This window comes from Metopolophium dirhodum, chromosome 1, assembly GCF_019925205.1.
Source record: "Metopolophium dirhodum isolate CAU chromosome 1, ASM1992520v1, whole genome shotgun sequence".
NCBI lineage: Eukaryota > Metazoa > Arthropoda > Insecta > Hemiptera > Aphididae > Metopolophium > Metopolophium dirhodum.
Genome location: NC_083560.1, coordinates 53,923,310 through 53,950,424, shown reverse-complemented (window position 1 = coordinate 53,950,424; position 27,115 = coordinate 53,923,310). Strand labels below are relative to the sequence as shown.

General features: G+C 27.9%; 2 protein-coding genes across 8 annotated transcripts in view; one reads left to right on the top strand and one right to left on the bottom strand.

Moving 5' to 3' along the window:
* LOC132934161 (potassium voltage-gated channel protein Shal) overlaps positions 1–26,748 on the top strand; it is a 78,742-nt gene extending 51,994 nt beyond the window's left edge. The window contains exons 3-5 of one of the 5 annotated variants that reach the window (XR_009662986.1): positions 3,829–4,017; positions 16,374–16,521; positions 19,971–20,108. Coding sequence is in view for 3 of the 5 variants with exons in the window: in XM_061000434.1 (XP_060856417.1) it covers positions 3,829–4,017; positions 16,369–16,521; positions 19,971–20,444 (816 nt within the window). In the remaining 2 variants the exon portion in view is untranslated. Of the gene's footprint in view, positions 1–3,828; positions 4,018–16,368; positions 16,522–19,970 lie in introns of all 5 variants that reach the window. The other 4 variants (XR_009662987.1, XM_061000435.1, XM_061000434.1 and 1 more) reach the window with 4 other exon arrangements.
* Positions 7,040–10,599, bottom strand: LOC132936822 (KRAB-A domain-containing protein 2-like). Of its 3 annotated transcripts, XM_061003602.1 has the most exons (5): positions 8,006–10,599; positions 7,877–7,949; positions 7,736–7,807; positions 7,446–7,653; positions 7,040–7,352 (listed from the first exon to the last, which is right to left on the bottom strand). In XM_061003602.1, the coding sequence occupies exons 1-5, from the start codon at positions 9,064–9,066 to the stop codon at positions 7,102–7,104; spliced, it is 1,665 nt and encodes a 554-aa protein (XP_060859585.1). In that variant the 5' UTR covers positions 9,067–10,599; the 3' UTR covers positions 7,040–7,101. The 3 variants fall into 3 exon arrangements, with proteins under 3 accessions (XP_060859585.1, XP_060859583.1, XP_060859584.1); XM_061003600.1 differs by having other exon boundaries at positions 7,040–7,653; positions 8,006–10,581; XM_061003601.1 differs by having other exon boundaries at positions 7,040–7,653; positions 7,877–7,948; positions 8,062–10,581.
* Positions 26,749–27,115: the final 367 nt, after the last annotated feature.

Sequence of the window (27,115 nt, the reverse complement as noted above, 5' to 3'; positions counted from 1 at the left end):
TAAATTACTTTTAAAAAGTAATGAAATTACGTTACTCATTACTTCAAATATTTTTATTTAAATTACATTTGCATAACCTAAAATTATTTTTATCACGTTATATTACTTTTTCATTAATAAAGTAGTACGTTACAAATAACGTTACTTTTTTATCTTTTTTTTTTATCCATAATATTCAATTCATATTATTCAATTATTATGTATATATTTTAAAATCATAGACCTATATTAGTATTATGTACAAATGTACAATCATCTCACCTATATGGGTATAATAGTCATAAGTCATAAATCATAATTAATTTTTATTAAATTTTTATTTTTAGACCGAACTCTTTTCTTTCTGCTAATAAAGTGATAACATTTATTCCTGGAATGTTTAATAATATTGTTAACTATTATCGGAATCAAAAATAAATATAATTGATTTTTAATTATTTTGGGATATCCTATACCTGTAATACATTCAATACTATAATTTTAATAACGTGGAAAATAACGCGTTAATGCGTTACTTCATAAAAATTACTTTTCAAAGGTAATTTTGTTACAATTGCGTTACTTTAAGTAAAATGTAATGAAATTACTGCTGTGTTACTGAAAAAGTAATTGCGTTACAGTAATTTGTAATGTTTGTTACGTTACTACCCAACACTGTCTATGTGGTATAATTTTCAAAATAATTGCACTCTTTTTGAGATATTTATAGGTATGAGTTTGACATTTTGAATTTATTTTTTTTTTAAATATTGATAATTTTTTTACTTTGTCAAAAAGGTTAATCAATTTAATACGAAGTTTTTCCCATTAGATGTTATTATAGTCAATTTAAATATTTGAGACAGTCGTGATTTATTTTACAGACATTTTAAGTTCAATTTTGTACGAAATTAGATATTTAAACAAAGAATAACAATGTAAGTTAATTTTTTGTAATTTGTAGTTTAAAAATATTATCCATACCTACTTATAATTTTAAACATATACCTGCACACAAGACATTTTCAAATGTAATGATTTTTGCAACATTTTTTTAAAATACACTGTATTAATATTAAGGGTGATTAATGTTTTCGATCAAAATCGTTAAGAAAGAAAAAATAGAATTTTTGACGAAATCAAAATAAGAATACAAATTTTTTGTGTAGCTCAAATGGAATAACCGTATAGGTATTTGAAATTTTCACTAAATATTTAAAATGACATATTCTATACGTAGAACAATTTGATTTTTTTAATCGATTTATAGACATTTTCAATTTGTCTGGTTTTTTTTATACATTTTGATACATTTTTTGTGAGGTCAAAAAGCTTGAAAATGTAATACAAGGTTTCTAATGAGTTATTATTATAGAAATTTAAAAATATTAAAGTTACATATTTACGATTTTTTTAAAAGCATTTGAAATTCAAATTTCAACTTAATTTGTCAAAATATAAAAATTTACAAATAATTTTGTGGTTAAAAACTAATAAAATGTTTAAGGATTACTCATAAATATTTCATATACAGTAGGTTAGTAGGTTTCATATGCAATGGTTTATCATTGAATTCAAATTTAGGACAATATACATTATAGTGACTTAGGTATAGGTACTCTACAATGACGAGGTACACTCGAATACTCGACACTAACTGTAGCTACTGCAGAACATTTAATCAGTAACCGGCAATTTATGAATTTATAAGTTTTTAATTTTCAATTACTTAATATACATAATTTTTGTTTTATAATCCGATTTGTATGGTATTAGATTGAACAAAAATACTTTCACATCTGTAGATATAACTAAAAGGCAAGCGCAATTGGTACCATGGACCTAAAATACAAAATATTTCGTTTTAGGTGCAACTGGTCCGTGTCCTTTCATTCTACCGTATATTGTAACCGTATTTTAACCTTAACATATTTTTTAGTTAAAAAGCAATTTTTTTTTAATTACTTTATTAAATAACATTTACATAATACTTTCTTGTAAACTATTTCTTACTATTTTTTAAACCCTAAAAATAATTGTCAGAAATAGGTTAATCGCTTATGACACCGTTGCTGATATAACTGAATACCTAATTAATTAAATTATTTTAATATTATTCTTAATTTATATTTCCAGTTTTATTGTGGTTCATAGTTTATAGCTGTAGTTATCTGTATATAGTTCATTGTGTTGGACTTAAGTTGATATAAACATATAATTTTTTATTATTATACTAACAGTATCATATTAAAATGTATGACAAAATAATTAAACTAAATGGTGTGCCTACTTAGCTTCTGGATAATTAGTCATAGAAAACAATATAAAAAATCAACTTTTTATTTCGAAAATTTCTCAATTAGATCATTATTTTATGAGTTTATGACAAAGAACTCGAAAATTTCAGAAGTATGAATGAAATGTTGAGTGTTTGTAAGTTCTTGCCAACTTTTTGTTCAACAATTGTTTATTTAAATAATCTTCGGTGGTTCAATTTGTAAAGGGATGGTGGAGATAATAAGGGCAACATCCAATAAGCTTTACGTATGGCGTCAAAATTCTAAACACGACTTTGATTTTAATAATACACCTCAGAAAGATCGAAATATTCTCTAGAAACCTAGAAAAATATAGAATCAAATTAAAATTAAACATTTTAATAATATGAGTACATATTATGTACTGATTTTTTCTACTTAGTTATAATGACAGTCAAAAATAAATTTTAAAAAGTACAAACATAGTTCAAGTATCTACTACATTTTGTTATCATAATATATTATATACTATATTAAATTTATGTTGTCATATTATGCATTTTAGAATGCTGAATGATTATTAAAAAAATGAGTGAGCGAGGAAATGATTGAGTTCTGGTGTTCATTATATTACATATTATTACATTTTCGAGGAAAACAAATGTATTTACAAATTATTATTTATTTAAATCTAAAAAAATAATTGTATATAGATCCTTATTAAATTTGTATATAAAGTAGCGTTATTGTTACGAATAATATGATGGTTTCATAATAATAAAATATTGTGGTTGTTCGCGTGATTTAAAAAAAGTTATAATGGAAATGTCTACACAGTGTAAATATAATATGCTTCCAATCGAATGATATGATGGTATGACGCATTCAATTTTTGAACACATTTTTACTTACCCCAAAACTGCTAAATAAAAAAATAACATAAAACCTTAAACCAATAGCTATTTTTCGCCCCCGTTCAGAATTTAAAATTATTCTTTGTATAGAAATGTTTTGATTTTTTTTTCATTCAAACCGTTATTTACTTATGATTTAGTTTTATCTAGAAAAAATATCGTCTGAGGACAATATACGTAAGACAGGCACGCAGATGTATAATGTATAGGTACCCTAAACTAATAACTATTTGATATTTATCGGCTAATTTTTAATAATTAATAAATAGTTAGACGAAATTTTATCAGTCATATTACAGTATAAAATATAGAATAAAATAATTATACACTAAACGCATTACTTAGGTATATACGATAATGAATATACTGTTAAGATTAATTACACGTGAACTAGGTATGTACCTTATTTAATTTACCGTCTTTTCTATAGTATACATTATTATTACCTAATAAATGCTAACTTAGAACAAATTAATGTTAATGTCATAAGTACTTAGTGTTCTTATAATTTATAAAATATATTAATTTTTTCATTTTAGTTATATTAAATAAACCAGTCAAAGGTAGTACCTAATGTAGTATAGGAATGTAAAAAAACGTGTGTTCTAAACTCTTAAAAACATTATTTATCTGTATTTGTTTCATGATACTAATCACATTAATTTGATGTTTCACAGAAAGCACGGCTAGCTAGGATAAGGATAGCAAAGGCCTCTTCGGGTGCCGCATTTGTGAGCAAAAAAAAAGCGGCTGAAGCCAGGATGGCGGCTCAAGAATCTGGACTAGAGCTTGATGAAAATTACAGAGAAGAAGACATATTTGAACTGCAGCATCATCATTTGCTTCGATGTTTGGAAAAAACGACTGTAAGTAAATTTAATAGTGTTTTAATATATTTTTTCCTTTACTCTTCCTTTCCACTCATTCATTCTTTTTACATTTTTCCTACACACAGATGAGTTTGTTTGTCTTACGTAAATACCATAAAAAAGATTATTTTTTTTAAGATAAATCTATTGGTCAATACATTTTAATTGTTTTTTTTAATATAATAAGACTAATAGTAATAGAATGTTAAAAAAAATCTAAAGGAAATAAATATTTTTTCGTTTAAGAATTAAAATAATTTAAAATTAAATCTTCTTTATAACTTTTGATTATATATTTATATGTATAAATATTATTCTCAATTGTTTTTAAAACTTAAATATTTAATATATAAATACTTAATTTATGAGAATTAGGCTACATTAGTTATTCAACTAAAACTATTATTGAAAAAATATTTTTAATAAAGACATCCATCGACCATCAATATTATATTATGCTAAAATTCCAAATTTACATTAAACTTAAAGTTAATTAAGACGTTTATGTCTGTTATAAGACAACTTCAAATATTAAAAATCATGGGATCTAAACATTTTGCGATGATAACCAAATTGTTGTTTTTATTAATATAATAAAATCTGCAGAAATTATTCCATTCAGTGATGAAAAAGTATAATTTTCAAAGTAAATTTTATCTAAAAATGTATTCATGATACTCTTGACTTCTATGTTGTATAAATGCATTAAAGTGCCAGTATTGTCGTGTCAAAATAATGAAAAGCTAACAAGAATAATTACCGAACGAAAATTACTCTCACAGCTTATAAAGATTAAAGAAAAATAAGTAAATTAAAAGATAATTACATTTCCCTCTATCGCATATTGTTCTAAGTTGTATAGGTCGTATGGATTGTCATTGAGTATAAAACCACAACTATACTGTGTTCATAGTTGTCTTTGATAAAATACAATACGGAACAACAATGGTTTTCATCCACAAAGTTTATTTTGAAACTTTAATATTACATTATTATAACATTATTACCTACGTTGATTCAAAACAAAGAAAATATAACTTTCGGTAAATAATGTTTTAAGATATCAATGCTTAATTGTTTAAAATGCTTATAAAGATAAATATAAAATTATATCTAAATAAAATTGGATAAGAAATATAATATTTAGCAAATTAAATATCTAGAAATCAAAAGTACTCAAATTAACGTTTTTATCTTGCGTTTTATGTCTTACATAAAACTATAACATAAACTTATATGAAAACATTCTGCAAATAGTTCTCTATAGTAGGTAGATTTATTATATCATACACATCTATTATATCTTTATAATTTTGTAATTACCATAGTACATTAAGTTTTTTTTTAACTAATGTACTAAATAACAGAAGATTGTTTAAAAAATTACTCACTGTTTTTTATTTTAATACTCTTTAATCAATAATCCAGATTATTAGTCATAATATGTACAACCATGTAAAGAATTAATTATTTAATTGAAATTAACTAGGAATTACTGCATCCTGAAATAATTGTATTATTATGGTAGGTTTATAAAGGATTATGGTAGGTAGATAATATCTTTCAATACTTATTATTCATGAATGTTGTACTATAGAAACATACCTATACAACTAAATTAATTATAACTAAAACGCATAAACATTAAACGTATATTATGTCACTAATGATATATTGATAAATGATATGGCATTATAATCTATGCCTCATATAATTTACGAAAAGTTCTCATTTTCTCAATATCAGTTCAAGCAGTAAAAATAAACAATTTCATTAATGAATCGGCACACATTTTTGTTATCTGACACTCTCATCCCTTCCACATAAATTTTGATCATGAAAGTTCAAATTACCAATGACGATTCATTTCATAATTTAAGATGCTCATTCTACTGTACAAATTATATGATTTCCCTGAAGATATTTTCAAAACGAAAATATCTTTTTACGAAATACTGCATATTTTGTATACTATCCAAAATAAATAACAATGCTTTATAATAAATTATCCATGTACATTTAATTTTGTAAACAACGTAATAAAGTAGTATTGTTTTAAAATAAATCAAAAATACAATTTATCTAATTCGTATTAGTAAATTTTTATTATGAAAAAAATATGCAAGGTCATAACGGCTTATTTATTACTATCCAGTCTGACAATAATTGTATAAAATGCGAAGTAAAATCTATTTTTATTCTACTTTTTATTTGATTGTATGTGTTGGTTGAGCCATGTTCCAGCTATTTTATAGCAATGTTTATTTAGGATTCTAAAGGTTATGGCTGTAGGTATGTGTGGGTTGTACAGTGGAATAACAACTGTTATTAATGATTAACATCATCACCATGACTATCAGTTTGTTTTTCTTGAATTCAGTAACCATACCTATGGTTTTAACATCTGTTATACCTACCATAAATAATAATATTTAGCTAAACATAATTTATAAAAATATAAATTATATAAATTATTTAGACTTTGTTATACTTCAATCATCTACTGTTTAAACTACATAAATAATATGCAGTAATATCATTAAACAACCCTAATTATCTGGAACTACCCAATTACTAAAAATAACAATAATACGTTTGACAAATTAAAAAATTAAAAACGTCATATCAAAATTAATACAGAATAAATGTTATGTGGGATATACTCGCTCCTAGTAGCCTATTATTGTTGTAGGTATAAAATAGGTATAAAATAGGCAAAAAAACACTTTAAATTCAATGATAAAATTTAGTACTTATAAGAAAAAACAATTCTGAGTGAAGTTTGGTAACTATACCTACTGCTTGGATTTAAAATATTTTAGTAAATATATGTTACAGCTAAAGTGTTGAATTCCGTTATTTTATGAAATAACTAGGTAGTTCATGAATTACCTACGAATATTAGTTAAAGTATGAAATAATACATGAAAATTGTACTTTAACTAGTTATTTCATAGAATATCTAGTTATTCTGTACAATTTCAGTTTGATATCCGTTAAAGTATAAAATACATTAAAATTTAAAATATATATTATAATATTTTATTTTACTGAATTATGAATTAATTATAGTTATATTATTTATTTATTTGTACATGTAAGGCTATTATGGCATTTAGAGTTGCACAACACCTCTTTTTTTCTACAAACACATCGCTTTGTGTCACATTTTTTGGTACAAGTGCATTTAAAAAAACCCTGACCAGTTCCCAGTGACTGCGCAGTTGCCGCAGATCTTAATGTAATACTTTCATTTGGAACAGCTTCTACAGCTAACAAATTTTCTGAACATACTGTGAACTGGGATCGAGAGTATAGTTGTTTTAACACTCCTGTAATTATATAATGTTTAAGGTAGGTAACAAATAAATAAAAAATTAAAATAAAAAATAAAAAATTACTTGTATTATTTAAATTTTTCTTACCATCATTGCATCCCAGTTGATAAAACCCATCGTCAGTTAATTTTAAAACAACTGCAATAATTGAACGAGGATCACCCTTTCCTCTATCAACATCGGGAATTTTGATACGCACTGTAGAACCAATATTAGCAACCGCAAATTTAGTATTTGATAAATCTTTCATTCTTTTTGCCTGTTTTTCCAAATTTTCTTTAGCTTTTTTCCTCTCCTTAAAACATTTAATTATTTTTGTAATTACAATATTAAAGCTAATTTAGCTATATAATAGCTATAATATAATATTGACCTACCGTAGCAATATTTAAATGAACTATATCTTTTTCTGTGCCAACTGTTGGTCGATCTACGTCAGTAACGTCATCCTATAAAATATAAATAAATAATTAATTTAAAAATAATAAAAATAATTAATGATTAATTTTTCCTCCTACCGTAGCAATATTTAAATGAACTATATCTTTTTCTGTGCCAACTGTTGGTCGATCTACGTCAGTAACGTCATCCTATAAATAAATACTTAATTAGTCAATTACATTAATACAACTTTAAAGACATGGATGATATTATCCAATCGGGTTTCTGTCTCTAGCCCTGAGTTAATAGTTTGTTGACTTACAGCTTCTTCTTCAGATTCCATTTTACGCAAGATAACTTTAGGTAGAAGACTTGAAGATAGTCCAGTTTTTGGTACACTACCAAACATTGCTTCGTATGGACTACGTTTAATTCCGGAATGTAAAGCTTTATTCTTCATAAATTGTACAAACCGAAGGCCTTCACTCCATTTGTTGGTATTATTGCTTTGCATCCACGTAGTCAGCATATTTTCAATATCCTGGTTTGCTCTCTCTACGCTGCCCTGAGATTGGCTATGTCGTGGTTTGCCATGGACAATAGTCAATTCGGGCCACATCTCTTTTAAAGAATTTACAATTTCATTACAAAATTCTCGGCCGTTATCCGATTGCAGTACTGAGGGAGCACCAAATAAACAAAAAATATCCAAAAGAACGTATGCAATCTGTTCAGCTCTTTTACATTTCAAAGGTCTTAAAATACAAAATTTGGTCAGATGGTCCTGATAAACCAAAACAAATTTATACCCTGCGTCAGACTGAGATTGAAAATCAATTAAATCAATTTGGCAACGGCTGTTAAAATCTTCAAACACCATTGGTTTTACAACAATACCTTTTTTTTGACTTTTTTTTTTTTGCTGGCAAGGTATACACAAATCTAAGTATTGCTTAACATCAGATTGAGTAATATTTTTATAACGTTTATTTATTTCATATAACATGCGATCTCTGCCCCCGTGTCCAATAGAAATATGAATTTCATGTAAATAATCAAATATTTCTTCAATCATAACATATAATTTAACATTTTCATTTTGATTACTTACGGGTAGTATTAATTTTTCAATGCCGTTTATTTTTACAATATCGTAATGTTTTTCTAACCAATAGTCACGAGAAGATTCCTTTTTTATTTTCATTTTTCTCACGTCTATCATCAAACTTGCATATTTTTCTTTTGTTAAAACTGCACTATTTGGTTTTAATAAACGATTTTTAACACTAATATAAAACTTTTCTTTCATTAAATCTAATTCATTCATTGTGAACAATATAGTTAATACTTAAAATAATAGTGTAGAGACAAACGAACTAACAGCGAACACGTGTGACTGTAAAACTATTACTAAACTTTAAACCTGTATAATACATGTACCAAATACCAACAACAAAAATCTTATAATAACACGATAAACGATTATCTTATAATAACACGATAAACGTACATTGCGGTCACCGATAATCTTATCTGATTTAATGTGTTATATTAAATTGTTGAAATGTAAAGGTGGGATCACACGGCGCGTTGCGCGTCGCGCGGCGTGTGGAGTGGTATAGCGCGGTACAGTTGACGCGCCGTCTGATTCGTGTTGCGCGGGGTGGCGTTATTTACAATTTGACACATTAACTAAGTGATGCCAGGGAATGCATAAAATAACTAGTTAAAGTATAAACTATATACATTACCTACAAGCTTTAGTTATTTTATAAATTACCTAGTTATTTCATAAACTAACTGATTCAACACTTTAACTGTAACATATATATACATTTTTTTGTAATAAAGCCTTAAGTTACAAATTCAATAGAAAAAAAACAAAAAATAAATTATACAATTTTTTTAAAAAAATGTCTGCTTTTTTAACATTGTTATGTTATAATACATATTATGCTGGTTTACGATTTCTGAGATTCTCTAATTATAGTGGTCAACAAAACATTCCAACATTCCAATAATTCAAATTATAGTGATATACATTTTATAAATTGTGATCTAAAAAGATTTTAAAATGTTACAAAATTAAATATTGAATCATGCCATTGGCACAACTAGGGGGTATGCTAGGGGGTTTAGTCTCCCCTGACTAAGATTTAGCCCCCCCCCCAAAAAAAAAAATATCCCTTATTGATTTAGATATAAGCTCCCTAAAGGTTATTTTAAATAAATAGTTTTGTTAGCCCTCTCGGAATTTTAACCCTATAGTTGTGCCTATGAATCACATGGAACTTTTAATCACTGTTCTATTAATAAAAGAAACCATCATAATAAAAAAAATAGGTACCTACACATAATTATACAACCAACATAATATTATATACCATAGCTTCACTCTAAATCTAAAACGTAAAGTAAGTATCACCTAAGTATGTAGTTAAAACGTTTTTAAACGGTTTAAATAGTTGTCATCAGTAAGAACATATTTTTAAGTTTTACTTAAGTATCTCATAATAACGAATAAAAGACTATATTTATACAACACAATGCAAAATATATGTATACGTTAAAGAATCTACATACTTTCCGATTTCTCAATATTTTCTTAGTAAGGTGTGACAACTATAGAAATGAAAATATTTTATTCAACGTAAATTATAAGTCATGTTTTTTGAATATGAAAACAAAAACTAACGATTATGCATATTAATCTAATAAACCTCTGTCCCTTTTTTTCTGTATTAAATTCATAATATAAGAAATATTGTAGTCTTACGAACATCTCCTTATTATTTTCGAAGACTAGGTATTGATATTTTGCAATACTTTTATGTAAGTACCATCTGTTTCCAATTGTCGATTTCAAATTTACAGAGTATACATGAAACTTTAAAGGACTTTTCTTGCTTCAAATACCCACAAAAACCAACATCTTCCTTAATCCTTATTCCCCTTTAAATCTAAACTCTTAATATTATATATTATATTCTATTTATTTATTAATACTTGGCAGTTTTTACTATTATTATTTTTTTAAATACAAACTTTTTTTTAAATTGTGTCAAGAGAATATAAAGAAATTTTAAAATAGTTTAATATGTAAATTATATATCATGGGCTTGCGACCATGCCTTGGGCAGTGCTTTATTGCCACCTCTTTGTTTTGTTTATATCAATATTAAAAATAATAGGACAATTTTTAACCTTAGCATTATTAATGCTGCTGCATTTAACTAGTCTAAAGCCTTTTAAATTTAAAAAAAAAATAGGTACTATTAAGAAAATGTATTCACAAAAAATTGACGCCTGAAACATAATTTGTGACAAATGTATAAGATGATCCCGTGCTATTCGGCTATTTGGTATTCGATTTACTTATTTATTACTTATTAATTATTATTATTATTATTATTATTATTATACAACAATTATTATTTATTTTAAATGATTCTGTATTATCTTTATTCCAAATTTATTATTAAAAACTACAATAACTGTACTATTTAGGTACTTATAGAATAATCACTTTTAATAAAAAATAATTTTGTATTTAATTATCAGTTAAAAATAAATTTTAGCAATAAAAAATGCTTGAGCTTTTAATTTTATAAGTTATTACAATTAAATGTTCTAATTACCTAGGTATTTAAAGTTTATAGTCCCGTCATAGATATGCAACATTTTACTTCATAGCCAAATAATATGTAAGTAATCCGGATATTCTTATATTTAAGGAGCATTATAATATTTAAAAAAACTAGTTTTACCCCATGATAGCATACTATAATTTATTTTTGACTTGCTATAATCAGCTATATTTAATAATTTTACTAACTTATATAGTAGCTTGCGATCTGTGTTTTTCTGTTTTCTAATGTTTGTTAAATAACCTAAAAACTTTCAGTTTGTGTGCTTCAAGCTTGATGTGTCAGCGAAACTATACAGTATACTGTATATAATACAATGACTATAAAAAACATACCCAGCACTTTTTTACATTGACAGCTTAAATATATTGAATAGGTACAGTTTTTATTTAAAACATGAATGGATAAGATTCTTAACTTGCTTATTAAATAATATACGAAGAAAATCCACGCGCCTACAATATTATGAAAACAAAAACATTTGAAATTAATAGAAAAAACAACAAACATTGCATCCAATCATCCAATTTTTATGACTACAGCGTATCATGCACTTTTGGATAGAAGAAGTAAGACTCGGCCTTTATTTAGCCCCCTCGATTGGAATTTGCATGGATATTTCGATGGTATTTTAAACAGGTCATTCCATGGATTACGACGAACTTAAACTATTATAATAATTCGTTTTTTGGAATTTCAAATATTAAAAACTTTAAATCTTGTAAATTAGCTATTAAATGGATCTATCATAAAAAAACTAATACATTATAATGCCTAATCATCATTAATATAAAAAAATATTCACACTACTGTTGAGTTTATTAAAAATAGTAGTTGACTTGTGACAAAATATATTATTGGTTTATGTATAAATGTATAATTCAGTTTTAATAATAGAAAATACTGTTTAATTAAACTAGATTACAAAGAACAAAAACGAGAAAAATGTATTTATTGACTGTAAGTAACGTAATTTTATGTAAACCGAACATATGAATAGGAATCATTAATCAGGTCAATTTATTATTTTATTAATAATTGTATATTATTGAGAATTTACATTTAGAATGGTTTTTATTCATGTTTTACAGTACAGTTGTACAATTTATTAACAGCAGTTTTTTTGCACAATTCGTGGGATAAGCTGATGGTTTGTTAATTTCGTAAACTGAGCAGATGTTAAATGTTTCATAGTTCACAATTCTGGCGAATATATTAACAGAGATATGAAATATGAAATATCTAGATAAAATTATTTTTCTTTCATCTTATTAATAAATTTCACTTCAGGCGTCCTTATCTTAATCAAGATAAAAAGAAAAGGTATTTAGGATTATAATTAAAAAGCTTAAAAAATGATTGAGTGCCCTCAACAAATGTTGAGGAACAAGTCGCAGATAACACAAGTAACGTCTTTTATAAAAAAAAAAAAAAGGCCACGATATTGTGTGATCTTAACTCGGTCCATCGTGTTATTGTTGTTAAATATGCTACGTAATCAAAATAATTGTTCACTTTATACAAATATTTTTTCTATATTGTCTTTACTTTTAAATCGTGTAAATAATATTTTTATCTTTAATTATATAATATAAATAATTAAAGATACACGTATTATGTTATGTATTTAGGTGTTGGTTGAACACTTTCCGACATTAAATTATATTAAGTCTCTTGTTCCTGAGTGTGTGAAAATCACATGGTTTTAGTTATAAGTACCTATTAACAATAATTTAACAATTACAAATTCTTTGGTTTTTACATTATTTCTAACAGTTACCAACTTTTATTATGAAAATAGTTTAGTATACACTTTAATTACTTATTGCCCCCTCCCCCCCATTTAGTTTTAGAACTTCCACTCCCCTATTTCTTCTATTTATAAGAAATTAAATACACTAAGTACAAACTTCTATTGTACCTATATAATATATTGGGTTAGGTGCTACAAGAGCTTTAATATTTAAATTCGAACACCCTTTTACAATCGTTGTAATATATAATACTGAAAATTCATTTTGTACAAATGTTTATTAATACCTACATAAATATAAATGTTGTAAAAACGTATACCTATATACAGTACCTTATATTATACAGAGTCCACCGCAGGAAACGCATGGTTTTTAAATAAGAGTAACACAAAAAACACCTATATTTGGTTTAAAGTTTAATTTTTCATTTAACTAAAATGAAGTTTATCTTATCATATGACAAATTAAAAAAAATGTATTTATTATGTTTGGAAAATCACATTGTGGAGACTGGAGATGTTGGCGATTCTCTGGTATTTATGTTTGACGCGGGCGGGCACTCCCTATATAACGCTGTGAACTGCGTTAACCATGCATCTGCTGCAGGCAGTGGCGAATTTAGGTTTTTGTTTTGGGGGGATATGATTTTATCTAGTAACCCCGTCTTTAAAGTTAGAGGCCTTAAGTTAGGACTCCGAAAACTTTTGCATATTATGTACAGCCTATGGGGGGATTGATCCCCTTGACCTCCCCCCCCCCCCCGTAAATACGCCACTGGCTGCGGGATTTGTTTAACTTCGTTGTTTTAAAGAATTTCCTTTAAAAGTTTTTACACACAGCTCACGTGTAAAAAAAAGGCCACACATCAACAGATCAAGGGAATGGGCCCCTGCCAGTGAAATACTGCCTCACTGCAAATGCACTCTGTACAATGACTCCAACATCATGATAGTGATTAATTTGTCATTACTGTATCAATCGAATAAAACTACACTAGAGCTGAGAATAGATAACTGAAATATCGTGACCTAACCTAGGGGAATTAATCAATTTTACTTATATCCAGATAAAATAAAAATAATTTCACTTGTATAATTGTATCCAGATAATAAATTTCAAATCCTAAAATTCTGAAATCTAACACCGTCAGTATCCCCATTAGTAAATCACGTATCATGTGTGAATTTAATGATTCTTACTAAGAACTGTAACGTCTCCTCTTCACCTGGGGCTCTTACCCGTTCAGGTGTCGTTCTGTTTATATTAACGAGGTCTCGGAGACTCAACCTATTAATTTTGAAATTACGATGAAATAACAAAACTATTGAATCAGGTGAAATCGTGATTTACATTGTGATGATTCATTTTCCAGTAGTTTTTTTTACATGTTTATCCAAAAAGTTCAAAATTCGTAAAATTACGTTTAAAAAGTACCAACTAAATATATAACAATTTCTAGTAAAAAATGGGTAGGTAAGTCTTCTGTAACAAAAATTTATAGTAAAAAAAACTAATATTATTCATGAGAAATAAATATTTTATTGCTGTGGTTGGTGCGTGATTTAAACTAAACTTGTCTACCCATACATAAGGAAATTTGCTACCCTAGATAACCATTAGAATATTAGATAAATTGCACAATAGTATGTTATCTAGATAAGATAATAGATGAGTAATTTTTTTATCTAAATAAGTATTGACACTATAAACACTAGTTCGCTACCTACTTCAACAACCAGTATCACAGTAATAGTCGATTGAAAACTATGCGTTTCCCATTAAAACCCTTTACATACCTATATACAATGCTGGGCAAGTTAACGATTTTTTTTTAACTCGTTAAGTTATTTTAAAATAATTAAGTTAAGTTAAAAGTTACCCGTATTTTTTTTTCGTTAACTTTGAAAAAAAGTAACTATTAACTTAGTGTTAAGTTAAAATTTGCTAATTTGCAAAAATAAAAAATTCCAGACATAATATGGTTTATTAGATAGTTTTTCTTTACGTTCAAAAAATTTTCTGGGGAAATTTAAAATGATACATCAAAGTAAAAACATTCAAAAATTTGTATTATTCTTCGGACAAAAATTAACTTAATTTAAATATTTTTTAAATAAAATTAACTTGAAATTAACACATTAATCTTGAAAAATAACTATAATGTCGAAGCCGTAATAAATTAATTTTAAAAAAATCTTGAAAAAAGTAACTTATTAAGTTAAAAGTTAATTTGAAATAAAAGTAACGAGTTAATTAACTTAATTAAAATTAACTTAACATTTTAACTTAATTTTAACTTTTAACTTGTTAATGCCCAGCCTTGCCTATATATTGCGTATAGTATACAGTGTACAACTTTACACTTTGCATAACTGTTGCATAATTTCCCATCAATAATTGTACCTACAAACTATTCTGAATAATAATAATTATGGTCACAGGATAGAGTTTCTACGGCAAATTAAAATTTTCTAATTAATAACATTTATTCTTCAATTTATTTTATTATTATTTATTAATTACTTATATTATTCCATATTCAACTATTCAAGTAATATCAACAGTGCTTTTAACATCTAAAATTTATATTAAATTAATACAATACGCTTTTTTGAAGATGCATAATCATTTACCATGGAATTTAATTTTCATTTTTAATCACTCCATTTAAAAAAAGAAAATAATATTTTTTTTAAAACGTATTATAATATAATATGTAGGTACATTTTGTATTTACAAATTATAGTAATACGTTTACATCATATTAATAAACTTTAATAGTATAATATACATGAGCTACATCATCTTGTTTCATATATTATATACGTTGACCCTTACAACTTATATTATTTTTTATACAAAAAGAAAATATAATTTTTTACGTTTTTAGATTCTAAATTAGATTTATAATAAATGTAGAATACTTACAAAATTGAAGTCCTTTATTTTCAATATTTTTATGTGCCTGACAAATACTTAACTGTAAAAGCAGTATAACAATATGTTATATAAATGAGTTTAACTTGTGCGTATACAATACAATAACTCTTTGATAACTAATTATAACAAAATATAATTCTATATGTTATAACTAGGTATTTAATCATACTTTCATACCTACTCGATATTTCTCTATAATTATTCTTCTATTGTACCTATTCTTTTAGTCATCGATTTTTTTTTCACTTAAGAAATTATTTTTTAGAATTAATTTTTTTTTTATGTTAGGATAGAGAGTTTGTGGAGCTCGAAGTGCCATATAATGGTCAATCAAAAAGGCCATGCTCACCGTCTCCCCTACTGAGCCCTAGCCATTCGGCATTAAGCAGGGTGAACTTCTTAAGCTCATGCTGTACAAGATGCTGTAATCAACGGTATCAGGTTTGATAGTTTCTATTTCATTAATACTAGGTAAATCTATAGTAAAAAGTTCATTTGAATGTCGATGATCGTTAAAAAAGTAGAATTATTTAAATTTGTAGATATTATACTTCGATTACAATTTATCAAATTAGTTTAAACTAGAGGTACCCAAACTGTGGGTCACGTAAAATATTCATGTTTATGTTTTTAAATATAATAATTAGAATATTAGATAATTATAAAATATATAGGTATGTATATTTAAATAATAAATAATTAAAAAAAAAATAATATATTGGAAATCGAAAAATCTATAAATAAATTCCTACACAATTCACATTAAACTAATAAATAGTTAACAATCATAAATCTTATTTTTTAATTGAATAAATTATACTTTTTACAATGTTATGATTAAGTATAATATAAATTATAAATTATATATTTATCAACAAAAAAAAAAATTTCATTTATATTTTGGTGGGTCGCCAACATTTAAAAATGTTTTCAAATTGGGCCGTACCGTGAAAAGTTTGGGAGACTATGGTTTGGACGACAGTACACAATACACATGTATTTGGTTATCTATGCTATGTTAGAAGTTCCTAGTGAATAAAATATAAATATACGAGTAGGTATATTTGTAGACAGTAGACACTATATACGGTATGTTTATCGTATAACGTAAAATAATATACAAAATCCAATGGTATATGCGTTATTATGAATAGGTAGGTGTACCTACCTAGTAATAAATTACAGCAGATAACGTAGATTTTAATATGTAATTATAGGTAGTTAAAGTATAATATTGTAATTAGTAGTATTTTTCTGAAAAAAATTGAAGTAGTAAAATTTTGTAGAGCTGAATAATTATACTTTTTTTGGGCCTGATAAATTATTCATAAATGTAGGTACTTATAAAAAATGTTTGCATGTTTTAAAGAATATCTTATAATACATAGCTTATAGAAATTAAAAAAATATATAGTTAGTATTTTTATATTTGTATATTTAATTTATAATTAACCAAAAATAGGTACCCAAAGTCACATTTTAGTAAAATTATTTTTTTTTAAGACATCGATGAACAATTCGACTAACGTCAAAAAAGTTTAAAAAAATTATTCACTTTTTTTGTCATGTTAACTTTTTCAAATTATAGGTAGAAAAAAAATAATCTACATAATATAGTAAAAATTATTTATGTAATAAGAGCCTTAAATAAATTTTAAAAAAAATACAATCATAATTTTAGACGTTTTAGTTTACGAAAAGTGATTAATATTAACAATATAATATACCTATTATACTAAAAACTATCATTGAATAAAAGTAAAAAAAAAAATATTTTGATATTTTAATATTTGGAAACAATGTAATTTCATTAGAATGTAGAATATGGTATAAACATAAGGCTTTGTAAACTAATAATTAAACTGTTGTAAATACTAAATGGGTAGGAGGTACCTCCGCCAGTGATGATTATAGCACCACAATATAATAAAATACAAAATCAGAAATAATGAATAGCAATAACTTGACGTTATTTATGAATTTAACTTACTTATGACTTAATACATTTGTAACTGCCGTGTAGTTATGACTTATGGCAATAAATAAAAAGGTATATGAAATTAACATAAAATACCATTAAATATTTTAATCATCTTTCACACGATTTAAATAAAGTACATTTTTTCTACTGTTGATTACTTCACATTATACATTCTAAGACTGTATAGATGTTGATTTTGTTGTTTTCCATATCATGTTTAGAAATTTACATGCAAACCTACAACATCAAGCTACATATTATTATAATGTACCTAGTCTACATACATGTTATTAATGTAGGTATACGATAAAGGTTATTATATTCTATAACCACTCTAATTAAAAATGACGTGTATCGTACCAGAGAAAATGCTTTCGAAAAAATATACATAACGTCATAGTCAAAGTAATATTTTTAATACGTGAAAAAAAAACGAAAGTACCTCCCTATATTTGTCTTAGTAATAATTATTTGCACACCACTGACTATCTGCATACGATGAGAAAACTCAGATTGAAAAGAAGCAGCCCGTCGCACGGCGTGTGACTTCGGGACATAAGACCCGGCGTGAAGTTATAATATTATTGTACTATGTATTAGTATAGCTCACGTTAAAAAGTGTGGCGGGTATATTATTTTCGACGGTGGAAAAAAAAAGGTCACGAACAAAACCGGGGAGAGGCCCACGGTATAACGCGCACATGATATAAGAGTTCTCGTTGACAAGCGAATAATATATAAGACCGCTCTCGTTTATGTATTATATAATACATATATACCTCCATAGCCGTGCACAGGTGTTGGCGTAATTACTGGTATGCATTAGCAGACCCGTCCAGTTGTGTATACATTATTATTATTATTATTATAAACGTGCGGCGGAATCTTAACTTTTGACTTGCCAACAATATCGCGCGAAGGCAAAAAAAAAATAAAATAAATACCGACGCCGATCCCGCCGCGAAGAGCGCAAGGGCCGATCGATTCATGTTATGATATATTATATAATTTAATAAGTACACCTATATATTATTGTACTGTAGTGTACACGTTGTATAGTATTCGTAACGATCGGAAAAAATCGAATTCTCGATTTGCTAGACACAATATTTATTTAAGAACTTTGAACTGCACCGCGGTATAATAATATATAATATATAGGCTATAGGCATATAAAAAAATAGACATCTCGCCGCTGTTCGTTTGGCACCCGCCCTGAAACCCATAATTATATATAGTCACGTTTTGTCCCGCCCTTGGTGCAGCGTATACCCGCAATAAATTACCGATAAGTACCTCTATCCATTCCGAACATTATAATTCTTTTCCGTTTAATATTTTGATCCGGAAATTCGAAATCGTTCAAACAAATAATATTTTTAACTTCCTCGCGCGTATAAAATATGATGACGTGTGTTTGTAATTATTTACGGTACCTACATAATAACATAATTCGGTTACCTACTTATTTCAATTTCAACACGGACCTCGCCAATAATAGTATTACGGCCTATATCTAATGCGGATGCATGAATACGTGTATATATATCGAGCGTGTTCAAACCGTATTACAATTTAGTGGCCAGAATTGTGGCCATAATTAATATATATATATATCAGATACGTTTGGTGTCGACTTGTATAAATTATAAATACCATGCGCTTAAATATTTTTGTTCAGTAATTCGTACAGTTATTAATACTTTATCGTGTAGATGATAATATAGTGTCTTATACTATATGTTTGATAATTATTATTGGTAGATCAGTAGATGCACGCTATAATATGACACCCGGTACAAAATCCACGGTATCATACTTATTATTATCCACGTCATGCCTCACCCATGCTTATATTATATACTATATGTGGTATTTAACACGGTCGGATCGCGTATTGATGTTTCAGAAGCACAAGCGAGAGAGCTCGCCGGACTCGATAGGCGAACCCATCAACGAGGAGGAGCTGATCGAGGTGCAGATGAAGCAGCGTCACACGTCGGCGGCCGCGGCGCCCGGCGGCGGCAAGTCGAGCAACTCACTCGACTACAACAGTTGCGACATGCCGTCCGCGTCGGCGGGCCACAAGTCGTCGGCCGCGGGGTCGCCGTCCTCGGCGTCCGCTTCGGCGGCCGCGACCACTGCGGTGGCCGGAAGCAGTAGCGGCGCTGCTGGCGGTGGCAGCGGAGCAGCCGGCGGATCCACTTCCGTGATGTCCGTGCAGGGCTGCAACAACCCCAACTCGAGCACGTCGTCCGTCGTCGTCAACCTGCCCACGTCCTATCCAAACTCGGAAATGGACTACGGGTCGGCCTCGTACCCGCCGTCCCCGTCGCTGTCCTCCAACAACGACAAGCCGCAAGTACGCATCACGTTCCTCTAGCCGCCGTCCGACTCCGAACCATAATATAATATTTATTGTTACATAACTGTTCCATTTCGTTTTTGCAGTTTTGCGCGTGTCGTATCGTTTGTTTGTCGCATAGACTAATTCTGTCATTATACTATAATATTATATTATTATAGTACATTTTACGATGACGTAATAATTTTAATAATGATAATCGCGATTATTAATATTATTATTGTTATCGATACTATCGTTGTTACTACCATGTTTATATTATACACCTGGCTAACCCTAAGTATATTATGATAGGTGTGTCCCCAAGTCGTTAGTCCGGCCTGCAGTGCCGTCGAGGGCGCGCACGTGTCTCCTAAATTGCAGTTTTGGTGTACCTATGTCCTATATATATACCTAATTCTTCGACACCATCACAGTCGCAGGGATAATAACGATACCTACTCGATTTGAGGTATAGATACTGTTCGGACGTGTATTATGATTGTGGACATCGTGTCCAGCGCCGGTCGCGCGATTGTGTGATTTCCGATCGAAATTTGAAAATAGTTTATTAACAATTTCCCAAACACACATACACACACGTATATTGTACAATACCTACGTCGTTACGGTGACGTGCATGACAGCCGACTATGATGATGATAATATGCCGGGGTTTATGCGGAGGTATGATTCGCGTGACATTTTAAACATTTTTAAAAACATATTGGGCTTCACATTTTATCTGTATTTTCTTTCTGTATAATAGTCGAAATATAATAATTTATGTTAGGTAATACTTCCTTAATAGGAAAAAAATTGTGTGACGCCATTGCTTTTTGTGTACCTAGTAGCTACCTACGCTCGTCATAAATTCTACCCAGTCAACACTCAACACCCACGCAGGTGAACAACGGTTTGTCGCTTCAAGTCACTCATTGCGCCAACGGGAAAACCACCCCCCCCCCTCCACACACCCACACCCATCCGCTAACGAGTAAATACCTACTGACTATAATACTATCCTTTCAGCGTATAACAACAGTGATTATAATAATACGGCTTGTGTGCGAACCGAATAATGAATACTCCTAACACGTACGTATAATCTATATAATTATTAGGTACCTACGTGCGGGATACAGTGCGGTCTGGTCGAACTTGGTCCCAGTCACATCAACAATTCCCGTTCGCTCTGTGTGCGTGCAATTTTAATCGAGCAAAGTCCGAGTGGGGTTGATGGTGTGGAGGGTTTGAAATAATAATGCGTCGACTAACAGCTGAAACCCGTCGACGGACTGCTCCGTGTCATTACATATTTAATCGTTTTTAGGCCTGTTCTAAAACATATATTATACCATATTCTAACAAACAATCTATTCAAACATTATAATCGGGAGAAATCGATGATTTCATATTCAAACAAACGACCGTTTCGGTAATCGCAGTGATTTTCATTCAAAACTATGCGAAATAAAAACCATAAGAATTCATTCAAACAAAACGCACTATTAATTATCATGCCTGTTAGTTCAAAATGTCTCCATTGGTGTAATAAAAATCTTCAATAACGTTAGAGGTATCAGTGTACCTACTGTACGGTTTTTCGCATTCCCTCGTTCGATTATTTTGTGAGAAAATCGTGAAAACATAAGCTAAATTTAAAATCAACAATAACGCAATAATTGGTTCTAAAAACAATTTTACCATTTGTCAAATCAGATCTGTTCATATTTTACTATGCCTTGACGGTATAATACCAGAATAATATCGGACGATTTAATTTGTCTTTCCATTCCGCCACTTAAATCAGCTCTCGCACTCCTTGCCGCGATACAAATCTTGTAGATGGACCCCCCCCCCCCGTATATTAAACTCTCGCAATTGCATCAAGTATATTGAAAAGGTGTAGACACTTTCAACTGTTATTGTGTAACGTATAATAAGGTACGCAAAGGTATAATATGCATTATGCGCATTCCAATAAGTACGCGTTGATAAACCAACCAAGTCCGAGTCATAAATCATAATACTATGCAGCAGTGTATAAGGTGTAAATAATTATAATTTTCTGTAAAGTGTAATTTAAAAGCTAGTATCCAAGTCACGGTGGGTGACGATGGGTTTTGTTAAAGTTATTTCAGAGGTGACCAGCGAATGTAAAGTGCTACACGCCCGTATGTGAATACCATGAGCTATTGAGAAACGGATGGCACCAGCTGATTTTAATTTCTAAAGTACCTAGATTTTCTTAAGAGCCCAAAATTACATAGGTACTTAATAAATTATAAACTTTGAACATTTTTTTTAATCTGATACATTAAATTGTGGGTCAATAGTTATGTGGTTCTAAATCGATGTTTTCGAAAATGCAAATTTTTAAACTCAACGTTTTTAAAATTAATTAGTAGGTACTTCTTTGGTATTTTGTAGCTTAGAAAATTGTTTCCTGTAAATTGTAAAAGTGTTTTCAACTACAAAATATTAATCAATAATAGATTAGGTACCTACATACTTTAAAGTCTTAAGTTGTTGAACAATCAGCTTATGTTTTATATACTTACTTACATTTTCGATATTTTATTAAAAATAAAATGATAAATAGGTACCAATAGGTACTAAATAATAGTATTATAGCATAGATCTTTTCAGTGACGACAAAATTTAGGTGGTATCTAAAATATAACTGATCAGAAATAATATTTATTTTTTTTTATTAAAACCTTAACTCTTACGTGTTGAATGTGTAGTGATATATTTTTTTAAATATTGGTGACTTCAAAAACATAACAACTAGTCTAAACTAAATTAAACTTGTTATAAAATGTTTTTTTACAAACGTAATTATATTTTTTTTAGATTTGAGTATAGTCTATATCGTTTAACATGCAGAGGAGTTATTTTTCACCGTTCATTTTTGAAATTTACATCGTATAAACTATAATTTAAATTCCTTCGGGGCTTGTGTGAATAAGCTGATCTAACAAGACCTGGAATACTAGCTCGAGTATGGAGTGTGTATAAACTAAAAACGACATGTTCCTTCAATAATGGTATTTTGTAAGAAAATTTGTATTTGTAAAAATAGTACCTACTACCTATGTATAATCAATTTTTAAAAGTGCTCTTCTGAAAATCGATTTAGAACCCTTTTTATATTTTTTATACTTGACCCACGAAATGTTATTGACTCGAGTGAAAAATTGGGACGAATTCCAAAACAATATGGTGTACTGGCACGTCGCCCTCGGTGTGCATATTTTAATTTACTTTACTTATCCTATATAACACCTGTTCTCGCCAAGGACTCTGGGCACCAGTTATATTATATTTCAGTTACATTACTAGGCTGTCCATATTTTGTAAATATATTATGATTATTGTTTTTTTATTACTTTATTTATAAATTAAATTATTACGACTAAGTGAAAAATTCAACGTCGATTTAATACAAACTATCAATTATCTTTATTATAGATCCTGAGCGGGAGCAAAGAAGCTATTAGTTTTACAACTATGTGGGTTTTTTTTCCAAAAACACTTTCTTTTTTTTTGAAGACTCTATAAAATGGATGTATGTTTATTATTTATCGATTTGACCCAAATGGTATTTTGGGTTTGTCAAAAGTGAAAAATTCCCAAGAAATATTTTTAGAAAATTGCGAAAGACTGCAAAAGCATCATTCGACCTATTTGTTCTCGACATTATTAAAGCATATATTTACTATCATAATATTTTGATCATACCTACCGATAGCTGTTCCTATATTATAATATATTCACCAAACTTTTGTAATATATATTTATAATATACCTACATTCAAACCTAATAATTATTATTAATTTTACGATAAGTCTGTACAGTTGTCATATTATAACTATAATAAATAATAGGTCCACAATAAAATGTTTGTTTCATAATTACAATATCTTAATTGAGAATAGTATAAAACATTTTCGTCGATTATAGAATCAACAAATTACTCAAATTTTGTGATTAAAAAAAATTGTAATTATTTAATATTAGTTAGGTATATCGTATAATATGAAATGTGTTTAAAATTTCGAGATATAATCTTATGTAACATAATAATATAATACATGCTCTACTTTTTGTACGTATTAGAAATTTTTCCCTGAACACATAGGTCAAAATGATGGTTATAACTTATATTAATTATTAAATGTCAATATAATATGTCTCAATAATGACAAATTAAAAACACCATGTTTTGATCATATCGAACAGTAATATTAGAGGTATATTTATTTTTAATTAGTGGCTAATTTATTGCTAAAAAAAATGTACACAAATGTGTAAAAAAAAACAAAAAAAACTACCTATTTCTAAAGAAAATGAAACAGTTTGCGTGGCAAAACACTTATAATACGAATTGATATAGAATAACACAATCATTATATTATTAGAATAAAATATAACGACGCTACGTAACAATTTAATTGGATCCCAAACTCTAAACGATCTTTTTAAACATCTATAATTGTGCCGAAGCATGTCTGTAGTAGATTAAAATAAGCGTTTAAATGAAAATATTCTAAATCTCTTTTTTTTTTTAAATTATTATTATTGATATTGAACGTAACGTCTGTCTGTCCATATCTACGAGTTTGTTGTACGATATATTTGAGTCTTCTAGATCTTAAAAGGGTCACTATTATATATATTATATATTATTAAATTGTATGAAATTCAATTAAACCATCAAAATAAATATAATACTATTCATAACAAACACTTTATATCATATATATCATAATAATTGTCATCGTTCTTGTTTAAAATCGTTAGTTTTTTCTTATTAGTATTTTTTATTACTTGCGCTAACTCTCGGGTAGATAAAAATATATATTAATATGAATAATACTTAAAATTAATGTATTATAGATAGATACTATTTAGCCATAGATCACCTGGATCATTAAACAGTTTACATGTGTAACAGCCAACAGGTGTGTTTTCCATTGTCTCATAAATTGAACATCTTTTAGGTAAAATTTGTTAAACTTTTTTAGATTTGTATTAATAAAATAATTTAATAATGGATCTTGAATAACTATTATTATATGCCTATAACATGTAAAAACAGTTTAAACAAGCAAAGTATTTAATTTTAACAGCGCATTCATTATTATAATTATTATTGTTAACAGATAATATTGATGCATTTATGTTTTAAACAATATTAGAAAGATGAACAAATTTATTAATGTTAAAATTAATTATATTTATTATTATTATTATTATTATTATTATTATTACTACTACTACTATATCAGGGTGTTTTGGGATATTCTGGCCAAATTATTTAACAACATCGGTTTTAAAAGCATCTATATAAATCATCCTGTGGATTTCTGCTTGATATCAAATACCTATCAAACAAAACGTGTTATCATGCGATCCAACTCAGTTCATTACATACTATATGTTTTCGTAAATAAAATCATTTTTTTATTTATATATAATATGTGTGTGTGTGTATAATATATACCTATTATACTGGCTATACTATACATTATATGTGAAATTTGAGTGTAAGATACCTATAATTTACTTTTCTACGATAAACTTTGCTTAGCTTCTTGCATTACACCTTTATAACAATATTTTAATAGATATTCATAGAAGATTTTTTTTAAGCCTGATAATTTCTAGATAAATTAACTTTTATTCATGTATAGTTTGGCCAGGATTGTCTGAAACATTTGTCAGCTTGGCCCGAAAAGATTTCACATTCTATACCTAATGTGAGTTCTTCATAAATTAAATCAAATAACTGATAATAAAACTAACGTTGCTTTAGTATATTTAATTGATATAATTTGATCAAATGTACGTCTTGTTATTATTTTTAATGATTGGTAAAAAATGTATCAAATTATGTCAGATACATTTGTCAGTCATCTTTTCGGACCATGCTGATTATTTTTCATCAATATAGTCGTTTGTATTACATTCAATTTGTTTAAGCATGGTAAACAACTAAATGAAAAAAAAAAAACGTTTTTTTTATAAATAAACAAATTACAAATTGTTTATAAAATATATTATACAACAGCTAAATGGTATAGATTGTTTTTAAAAATGCGAATTTAGAAGTGGTTATTTCGTTTTAATAAAAAAAAAAATTCCTAAAAAGTTGTTATTTTCTAACCTACCTCTTCTGCATGTTTCCTTTCAAGAGAAAATTCTCGACGATTATTTTATTGGATAATTTCTGGTAAGATGGTTCAGAGCCGTGTGATATTATAATATTATAGGTATAGGTAAACTAATCCGTTAAAGAACCTGTCGATCCCGTGTACATCATATACCAATACCTACAATCCTGCGTGGTATGTGTGTTATTAGATTCGAGCACAGCTTATTATTTGATCACATTAAGTATGGACAACAATAACCTTTGATAGTTTATGTGTTATGTTTAAATAATTGAGTATTGACCAACAGCTAGGTCGGCAAGTGAGTTATTTATTGGTTAGGCTTTACACCGAATTACACACGATGCCAATGACGTATATATTTGACGATATTATATAGGTACATGTACAATTGTAGGTATATATATTATATATTATACATTATACACACATAATAATATGCGTGTGCACTGTGCATACAATACTCGACTCGACCGTAAAATGTCCAATATATGATATAGTCTTAAAAATACCAACAGCCCCGGAAA